General features: G+C 50.6%; 1 protein-coding gene across 1 annotated transcript; it reads right to left on the bottom strand.

Annotated features, from left to right (window-relative positions):
- Window positions 1-3,052: 3,052 nt before the first annotated feature.
- LOC129025869 (testis-specific Y-encoded protein 3-like) lies at window positions 3,053-5,839 on the bottom strand. The gene is made up of 6 exons (XM_054473433.2): window positions 5,333-5,839; window positions 4,644-4,721; window positions 4,404-4,515; window positions 4,157-4,302; window positions 3,968-4,049; window positions 3,053-3,273 (listed from the first exon to the last, which is right to left on the bottom strand). The coding sequence occupies exons 1-6, from the start codon at window positions 5,684-5,686 to the stop codon at window positions 3,251-3,253; spliced, it is 795 nt and encodes a 264-aa protein (XP_054329408.1). The 5' UTR covers window positions 5,687-5,839; the 3' UTR covers window positions 3,053-3,250.
- Window positions 5,840-10,510: the final 4,671 nt, after the last annotated feature.

Genomic DNA, 10,510 nt, shown 5'->3' on the forward strand with positions numbered 1-10,510 from the left:
AAGTTCCCAGACCACGATGTGCCCTTTCTATATGCTCTCATTTTCTTATTTCCTATCACTTATCTGTAGCAGGTCATAACGAATCATGATTGTTTGACATTCTTTGACACAATGAATAATTCAGGTATGAGTTCATTAAACAATAGTTTATGACATGTCGTGAAGAAATTCTGTACGCATGATGTTGGTTAAAAGATAATACAAAACTGAAATGGAGGAAGAAGAACATTTTCTACGTTTCATCATCGTGCTTGTGTTTACGCAGCATGTATCTACGAACTATAGCTGCCTGCTGGAAAATCATCTGACACAATCACTTGAAAGTTCTCCTTCCGCTTGGGAGACCACAGGCATACCCACTTTTTCACTTTTCCACCTTTTCGATACACTGAGCGGGATGAGTGGAATCCATGGGACTTTTGGCTTTGCTGCAATGCTCAGTATTTGTTTTTAACACTGTCATTGCTAGATTGGCCTGAAATAAACCGTTCATTATGGCTCACAAAAAGAACTCATCTCTTTCAGCTCAGAGTCTTTCAAAGAGGAATTTCATCCAGACATTCTGATGTCTGACGCCACTGCCAAGAGATTCAGAATTACAAACTAAATTCAGATAGAGAACAGAAAGGTAGATGATACAGACGGAGAGAGTGTGGTGGGGAAGGAAGGGAAAGAAGAAAGGAAGGGTGTAAAGGAAAGGAAGGAAGAAAGGAAGGGAGAGAGAGTGACAGATGTTCAAAGACACAGATACAAATTCTAGCATGGTTGTAGAGATAGGCATGTACAAATTACCGCAGGTAGTGTGGAAAAATATGGGGAGACATAGGTGGAGTCAGAGGAAAGATACAAACCCACGCAGAGAAATAAACATACACAACTACAAACACACTAAAAACTACAAACACACACTTGGTACTTTAAACATGAAAAAGACCCTGACAGTAGATGTAACAGAGGTGTTTCAGAGTTACTGAGGCAGAATACAAATCCGTCAGTACCCTTAGCGTTTGTGGCCCATGTGCACGGATATTCAGTGGAAGAAGCGTTAGACAGCCTGTACAATTCAGCACCATCTCTGATAATACCAAAACAATGGATCTCATGTGAAATCACTAGACTGAATTGTATGTAGGATTTGAGGAAGGAGCCCAGTCGGCTGCATTCACTCGGTGGGGTGGCAATATGGCTGAGCCACCAACCCATGGCACGCCCTTCCATTGTAGACAGTTCCTGGTTTGCTGCCTGCCTTGTAAAAAGCTCTTCCCCTACCACCACTTTAAAACAGGCTAGTTCCAAAACTAGCCCTAGCCATCTATTTATGGTCTCCTTCTTATCTATTTACCTCCTAGAGAAATCATTGCAAGACACCTTCCTCAACTTTTTCCTATGCATTAAATTTGGGGCAAGACCTTTTCACATGACCTGATTATAGGCAAGTCCCCAGACATTTCCTAATCTGAGTTGCCCTGAGTGCAGGCACCAATCTGTGGCCCCATTCCCACTATAGGGATACTGTACTGGACCACAGTGTCTTTGACCTGCACACAGTGAGATAAAGGGCAGCTTCACGGGGCCAAAGGGTTCCGAATGTTTTCAGAATAATTTGCTGAGAAAACCTGTTTCTCCTGTGTTTGTGGGTCATGGGGACAGTAGTCAGAGGAGGACAAGACTCCCCCTCCAGAGCTTCAGCACTGTGCCCAGGAGCAGGGGCAAAACTGGGCTATAGATTTTCAAAGCTCAACTGCTGTTACCGAGCAGGAGGTGTGGAATGCGTATTGAAGGCAGTACAACAGATTCATGAACTTTGACTGTCAAACCTTCCTCCCTGAAACAACATAGCTCTTCTCACAGAAGCTGTGCCGACCAGAGTACATATGGGACAGGAATGTTAGCACTCTACTAGTGTGTGGCCAACATGGATGCTCATGTTGGAACTGTTTTTTCTGGGAACCGGGAAGAAAGTTCTGCCGCCGACACTGAAATCCTCCTCACCCATCAGTGACACAGGCAACCCCTCGTCTTGTGCATAGACACAGGTGTTCATGGGAAGCCGCCACCCACCCGTGAATGAAAACTGTATGTGTTGTCCTCCTGTGTGAGGCTTGCAACACATACTGTGCAACTATCTGCTCTTTACATTATTAAACTTAGGCAAAGTATGCTGAAAAGGCCACAGAAAATCAGAGGGCCCTGGGCTCCAGAAACAATCTGCAGTGCCAATCACTGGGGAGAATAGAGCCTCACTAGAGTTTGCAAGAGCACAAAATGCACTCGTAATGTTGGTAGCTACATACACTACTGGTTCCTCACCTAACATACAATCGTGGAGAAAAGCTTAACCCAACTAAAGATGTAAACATCAACAAGAGTGTCCATATCCTGTGTCATCAAGTGACAAGACAGTCCATGCGTGGATTCCCCAGCAATCTTATATTCCACAAATCCAACCCCTTTCCCCGCACTTCTGCCAGTCTGTGTTTTCCCTTAGTCATCTACGCCAAAAAGCATATCCTGAATGCTTTCCCACATGCCTCTGTCACCTTTCCCACAGTCCCTCCATACACCTTACCTGCCCATTTCTTCTCACGTTGATGTGTGAGAAGTTCTGAGGGGCTGATTGTCCCAGAAAAGGATTATGCATTCACCTTTAAAAGAACGTGAATTCAACAAGAAAGGGAACTTCAAGATTTCCATCATCCTGTGCTTATCTATTGTGTATGATGATACCCAAAATGAAGGATTTTAGAGGTCCCAGCAAACTGGGCTGTGGAAACCTTAACCCCTTTCCTTGAACTACTTCTGCTTCCATAGGACAAAGTAAGTTTCCAACTAAGCTGTCTTTTGCTTTGACCTCCCCAACTCTGTCCTGTAGGAAGAATCCCAACACATTCCACACCCATTCACTCCACAATTTTAGAGGCCCAGCTCCAACACAGACGGGTCAGTTCCATGAAGAAAATAAAGCATATTGATTGATCAATTCAATATGACACCCAAATCCAGGGGATAAACGTACACACACACACAGAAACAAACACACACACACACAGTCAAACATTCTTGAGAATATTTATTTGGCATTCCATACAATCCAAGTTTACCCCCTTTTCCTGTCTGATTTTTTTGTGACTGGGTCGGTTTTTCCTTTACTTCCTGGGCATAAGACCATGCTGAGTACTGACATCCTGCATACGGTAGTAACTTTTTAGGAGTTCTGCTGTTTTAAGTAAGGTCCGATGCTCCCTCACAGTCAACTCAACATCTGGGAGTCCCCTAGAGAAACACAAACGCATGTCAAAACGCATTTCTCTCAGCCATACTTTGAAATGTTTTAATTGCAGGGCCCGCTGAGAAAAGGATATCCCTTCCCCATTTGTGATCTCTTAAACTTCCTCCTACCATGGGTTACAAACTGTTCTCCGCAATACCTGCCCCATTCCCAGTACTCTCTGTGAGGGGAGTCAGCTAACAAGATGCATTGTACACTAAAAGCACACAGAAATCTGATGCGGCAATAGCTCAAGGAAATCCATCAATCTAAACAATCCTTTGCGGTCTAGGACAGGGATGACCAGGAGGCACATTCAGGGAGCCCAATCTCATGGAGTAGGTAGGATGACTGCCGCTGGGGTTGACGGCCATGGAATCAAGGGCTACAGATTGAAGTGAATGATTTTCAGCTTCACTTCTCAGTGATTCTGGAAATGGACTATGCTCCCCTGGGCTTAAGACTCACAGCTATAACCTGCCTTGCAGTGCAGTCTCTAATCTGCCTTTTTCAGCCCAATGCCATGAATGTCCTGGATTCTGTCACTCTCTCTCGTCCTCTCAAGGAATTTCTACATATAGGAAAGCAGCCTCAATTTCTACATTTCTGAAACGAGCGTCCAGGCTCCCTGAATAGGCAGGTGTGTCAACCCCCTCATAGTGGGCATCAAACAGCTCCAGTTCCAACTGAACGGCTCACCTGAAATCTCTGTTCCCTCTTCAGGTGGCTTCATCCTCTTGTAGTACGGCAGGGGATTGCGCCACAGGTCCTTACATAGGATCTGTCAGGGGAATCAATCGGCAAACGCCTCATCAGGGCTCAGACTGGTGACCCAAACAGGTGGGAACACACCAGGGTCATTGCTGATGTTTCCCAGTGAGGACCCACCTCAGCAATCCTATTAGATCCTGCGAAGTTGTGGTCAGAAAACCAGTTGAAGAAGTTAAGGCTGCTGTTGTGGTGTCTGCGGCGACAGGCCTCAACTTCATAATCTGGATACCACTGAATTGGAGTGGAATGAGAAGCCCTGTATTCTACAGAGACAGAAAGTTTTGTGGGAAGGGGACTGGATCACGTTGGCAATGATCCACCCACCATCTTCCTTCCACTACCCATCCTGGGAGCCACCTGTCACCTGTGATGTTCACCAGATATTCCTTGGTAATCACTTTATTCTGGAAGTAGGGGTTACTCCGAAAGAACAACATGATCCTGCAGAGATGAACGGGATGCTTCACTTCTTCCACCTGTCAGGACAAGGTGGAGAAAGTTTAAATACCTTTTTGGGTGAGGTGCCAACTGTTGCTCACAGGAACCAATTATTTCCCTTACCCTCCCCCACTAAACCCTCTAGCCTCAGTCTTGCTGTCCTCACCTCCAAGTTGATCATGTAGCTCAGCATGTCTTCATCTTGGTCAGTGATCAGGGCTGACATCTGGGGGTGGTTTGCAATCTGATTTAGGTCAAAGAGCCTTTACATGCGGTGGAAGGAGAAGCTAGGAGCAACAGGGAAGAAGGCCTAAGAGCACCCAGAGGCTGGGGTAGGGGATTTCTCAGATCTGCTTCCACGTATGACCTCCTTTCGCCTCCCCCTACCCCTAAAATAAGGCCCCTTGGCTTCACAGAGGGTGTATAATTCTGAGGCTGACTGCACTGACATGCGGAGGTGCGATTTGCAGAGACTTGCTGGTGTCTGAGGAGTGGCAGAACCTGCTTATAGCCGAAGACGCCCAGTCCCAGATCGGACTAGAAAGGGGGAGCAATCACACTGCCTTAAAAATAGCTTGATGCACACAAAAACCTATTCTGGTCTGAACTCGCTTCTGTTCTTCAAAAACATGCCCCAAACGTCTGCTGCTCGGCATCACCAAGGGTTTCTCTGCCGCACGCAGGAAAATAGTACCCACGCCTGCTGCAGTTTTCCCTAGCCACATTTGTCCGGGGCAACTCACCTTTGTTCCCCAAAGGTGGCGTCACATCGATGCCAAGCTGCCCATAAGTTACTTACACTTCCCCGAGAGCACCTCTCCACCAGAAAGGCAGAAGAAACACTGAGAAGGATACAACATTGGCCCAGAAGCCAGGGACGCTCTGGATGACCGCGCCTCTGCAGTCTAGGTGGGCCTTGCGCCTCCGCTCCATCTTTTCCCTCTGCCGAGAAAAGGCCTTCCTGGCTTGGGCATTAACCGGCCCCAGCTCCACCTGAACGGCCAGCAGCTCCTCCAGTGCAGACTCTGGGGTCATGGGCCCAGGGCCAGGCTGTGCCCGCTGGGCCTCCTCCTGCGGCTCCACGAGGCCCTCCTCCTGGGCCACCACCTCCACCTCCGCCATTATGTCATCCAACACCAGCACCGCCTCCTCCCCCAAAGCCACCTGCTCACTCTCCACCCCGGCCGCCCCCTCCTGTACAGCCTCCATCCTGAAGACGGTGCCCTCCTCCGCACTCCCACTGAGCAAGGCCTATGCTGCCCGAACCGAGCCACACGAACCCGGCCGCAGCCTTTATTGCACCCAGTGGGTCAGCGGGCCCTCAGTGCGCATGCGCGGGGCTCCCGGGCGCCCCCTAATGGACTGCGCGGGAAGAGCGCAGGGAGCCGCGCTGCGACCGCCTTCCTCCCATGCTGGCCAATGAATGGGAGGGCGGTGGGCGTCTCCCTGGGCCGCACAGCCACTGGTGGGCCTGCATCTCCAACTCCCCCTAACGCCAACTCCTCTCCCCAAACCTCCTCCGAGAAGCCCTTGGAGCTTGTGCTCGGTAGCTCGGCATCCTGGGACAGACGGGCTGCGTGGCATTTGGAATTGTGGGCACGGCAGCCCTGTGTCCTGACATCCTGAGTGTGGCAAGCCATGAAAATCTCTATGTGTCATGAACACATGAAACATCTCTCTTCGTTAGGCAGGCCAGCTGGATGGTACGGAAGCAATACTGCAGATCCAGAGAACTCTCTCTGGTTGCTGGGGCCAGGTTGACAGGGGCGGCCTAGGGGAAGTGAGTCGGGCCGGGCACGTGGGAGGAAAGTCGCCTCCTTGTGCTAAGGTGAAATTGATCTGTTGTAGAGGCCAGAACCCCGGCACACACTATCGCAGGTCGAGGCAAATACAGGCTCTGCGTACCATGCTTCCTCCCTGAGGATGCTGCAGTCCAAGGAGCATTCCAAAGGGCCTCTTGTCCTATGCCCTGGGCACACCAGAGGCCGGCCGCCAGGGTTGGCCATTGATGACTTGCGCGCACGGTGTTTTGCAATGCCTTGCCGACCCAGAGGCTCCCGCACCCGCTGCAGTGGCTGCGGTGCCTGCTGGTGGTGCTCTGCAGGCCCAGGGCCTGGGCCTCTGGCTCCTGAGCTCCTGTGCACAGTTGAGCCTGCGGGGGAGCCGAGCCCTGTGGCCATTGCAGGATCTGCGGGTCCAGCGGAGCTCCTCAGGAAACCTGGGTCCACGTGGGTGTGGGACTAGGTTCTCAGCAGGGCGATGCCCGTGGGTTTTTAGGGAGGGTGTCTGTGGGGGATCGGTCCCCAAGAGCCTAGGGGTGCGGAGGTTGGGCTGGGCTGCGCAGGCCGGGATCTGTGGGAGCACACAGGACGGCACCGTGTTCAGGCTGGAGGCTCTGCTGTTGAGGACGGCCGGAGTACAGAGCAAGGAGGCGGCCTTGGAAGAGGAGGCGGTGCTGACGGTGGAAGACATAATGGCTGAGGTGGAGGTGGTGGTTGAGGAGGAGACCGACGTGATGTGGCAGAAGGAGGGCCAGCGGGCACAGCCTGGCCCTGGACCAAGAACACCTGTGCCGTCAATGGACTCGCTGGAGGTCCTTCACTTGGAGCTGGGCTCCGTGAGTGCCCCAGGCCACAGGGCATCTCCGCCTTTTGGGCCAGAGCCATATCCTTGCAGCTTGCTTGTAGCAGCCCTGGGAACACGTGGTAGGCAAGGGGAGCCAAGCACAGCACTCACAAGGGAGAATCGCGGCGCCAAGGTCCCTTCCCGCGCAGCAGAAAGTCGAAGGGCACGTTTCCCTGGGAACGTCCCTGGAGGACGGGCAGTCTCTTTGCCATTGCCAGCCATTCAACCACCCCATGCTCTCGGTGCCCGTTTCCAACAGGCTCAGCCCAGAAACACAAGGTGCTTAAGACGGGTTCGCGGTGCATGGGGCTGCCGACCACCTCAAGGCAGGCACCAGCTCCCCAGATAGGCTTTCTTCCCCCTGCCGGCGCCGAACCCAAAGGGGTGTAGGCCTTGAGTCTATATAACCTCCTTTGCACCCACGCAATTCCCATGGGGAGCGCCAGGCACAACTCTGCCGCCGTTTCTTACTACAGGACTTCCCTCAAGTGGGCAGGCCCACCCCTCAGGGAGACTAGGATGAGAAGACAGCACACACCCGGACATCAGCAGAGCAGGTCCGGCACTCAGCACACAAAGGCCTCCTGCAGCTCATGAACCCGGAGAAGCAGCCGCCTCACACCACCCCGTGCCACCCCGCCCCTCCGCTCCTCAGCTGCAACCACCTGCCCACTTCTTCTTCCTCTCCGCTCTTGTCAGCCCAGGCCGTCTTGGCCGGGGTCCACCCACTCCACAAACCACCATAGCTGTGCCGTTGCCTCCTCGCCAGACAGAGACACAGGACCAACAACGGACGGTGACAGGCCAAATGTCTGGGAGATAGCCCTGCTTCACAGTCTCTGTGCTCTTGCAAAACTGCAGGGCGTCACGAGACTTGCCCACCCAATCATCTGGAGGCTTCCTGACCAGAGGTAGGTTGTTTGGCACACGAGATGTCGGCCTGGGCCGGAAACCATGATGAAGTCCTGCTTTGCTACATGATGGATTTGTAGGTCAGGCTGGGGAGCCTGGGTCGGTGGGAGGGGTCCAGTTTCTGAGTCAGTCTGTGGTCCCCCTGGGGACCAGGGTTGTCTCAGTGGGAGAAATGGAAAGTGGAAACTCGTGGTTCACTACAGCCCAGCTAGATAAGATGGTCGTATTGAATCCATTCTCTTTCTCCTTGATCAGGCAGGTGGAGGACCTCAGCGATCCCGGTTACCGGCGGCGGGATGAAGATTTCATGTCGTCACAATCTCTATTTCGACAGTGAAGTCATCATTAAGGAGTACTGTGTTGGCATCCTCGGTAAGGAATGCCTCCCAGCATGGTAGGGCAGCTGGTGTGTGGGAGGTGAGGTCTGGCATGAACCTTCCTGACTCCTCTCCCTGCAGGGTACAGAGTGTCTCATTCCACTGCAGTCCAGTGGTTCTGGGATCATGAAGGTCAAGCCTCCAGCTGCAGGCAGTACACCTCCTACCTGACCTTATCATATTGGAAGACACAACGGCTGAGCTTATCATATGAAAGACATCATGGCTGAGGTGGAGGTGGAGGTTGTTTGGCTGAATAAGACTGCCCGGGTTTTGGCAGGATTGCTGAGGTGGGGTTCGCCGTGGGGCATCCTGGGAAAGGACTTCGCTGGTCATTCCTTGGTCTCCGGGGAACTGGCTTTAAGCTGTGACCTGAACTCCCCTGGACTTGCTTCTGCAGTCCCCTAGATCATCAGCCAGGGCCTATGGCTCAATGCTTTGCAGTTCTATCCCATGGAGGGAAGGACAGCATTAGAGACAGAACAGAGAGGAGGCCAGGCGAGCAACCAAGGATTGGCAACTCAGAGGCCTTTGAGTCCTGGATCTGTGCCCCTCATGGAGAACCCAAGGATCATGGAGGAGACTGCAGTGAGCAATCCCAGGCAATCCATGGTTTGGGGGAGAAAGGCCCATCAGGAAATTATAACACCCACATGTCAGGATTGGGGAACGTTAAGCCACTAGGATGCATATGTGGCTAAAGTCAGTGGGTGAGAAGCAGGGCTTAAGGGATAGCTGTCTCATCATCACTTGCCAGCTCCATGCCCTGCCCTAAGATCTGCTACCACCTGGGGCTCATTTTGAGCTCAACCAGGGCCCTCTCCCTCTCCACGCAGATGTCCACCTGAGGCCCACCTAGGTCTATGCCGTTTTAGAATGTTTCTCCCGGGACTGTCTTGTTCTGTTTCCATGACCCTGGGCTGCCCTGACATGTGTTATCGTCTCTGACATCCTCCCTCCCAGTGCCCTGCCTTCCCATACAAGATAGTCCACCTCACAGGGAATCTGGAGGACCACACTGGGATCCAGTGTGCGGAAATGTTCTATTTTCTTCATGGACAGGTATTTTGGAGCTTCCTCAGGAGCTGGGAATGTGAAGAGATCGCAAAATGGTTGGGGACCTTCAGTGTGTGTCCAGGGAGGGAACCTGGCTGGCAAATAAGGGCCACCTGAGTAATGGCATGGAAATCCAGTGTCAGTTATCTCCTTAAAGACCTGCTTTGTTACATCACCTACTATTAATATAAAAGTTAATTTCTTACAATAATGAAAAAACAAATTTCAGTATGAAGAAATATAATTTATTGATAATTGTATGGAAGAACTCCTGACTGATCCATTTTCCATTGTAGTTCTTATGCGAGACTTGAGGTGTTTAGCAAGTTTTAACATACAGACAAAAGACTGGGAGAATATGTTCACTAATCCTTGGCAGAATTAAAAAAAATAATAAGATATCAGTATAGACAGATTTTCAACGAAGCTAGATTTGTTATTTGATTTTCATCTTAATGTTACATTATTTCTATTTGTAGTTCTAAAATACTCTTTCTTCTTTGAAATGACAGATGTATATGGTGGGATGTGTCAAGTGCCCTTGGTCCGATTAAATGAAACAATCATTGTTCTTTTGGAAACTGGAGTAGGGCTCACGTGTCAAGCTAGACTACAAAGTAGGCAGCATGCGGTTTGAGGAACAAGATCTTCTAGTGCCCGAGCTCTTTCTTCCTCTATGTACTCTATATCCTTATTTTGCTTTGCAGTTTACAATGTCATGTTGTTCCCTACTCCCTTCTTTCCCAAATAGAAACCAACTTTGAAAAACAATCAGCTTTCAGACATTTATCCAACTCACAGGCAAAGTGAGAGTGAACTGTAGGTGCTAGAAACCGCAATCCACTGCTGTCAATTTTATTTTCTCATGTACGTTAATCTCTCCCTCTCTACCACCTCAGTATACATATACAGCTGTGATCTAAATTCTTAGATTGCTTTTATAAATTAGAATTTTTCCCGTTGTTTACTCCCCTGACACCTACCCCTTCATTACTTTTCTCCACTAAGCACGCTGTACCCACTTCCCTCATTTCTTCCCACTGGCTTTTCAGTTCAGTTCAAT

This window comes from Pongo pygmaeus, chromosome Y, assembly GCF_028885625.2.
Source record: "Pongo pygmaeus isolate AG05252 chromosome Y, NHGRI_mPonPyg2-v2.0_pri, whole genome shotgun sequence".
NCBI classification, from domain to species: domain Eukaryota; kingdom Metazoa; phylum Chordata; class Mammalia; order Primates; family Hominidae; genus Pongo; species Pongo pygmaeus.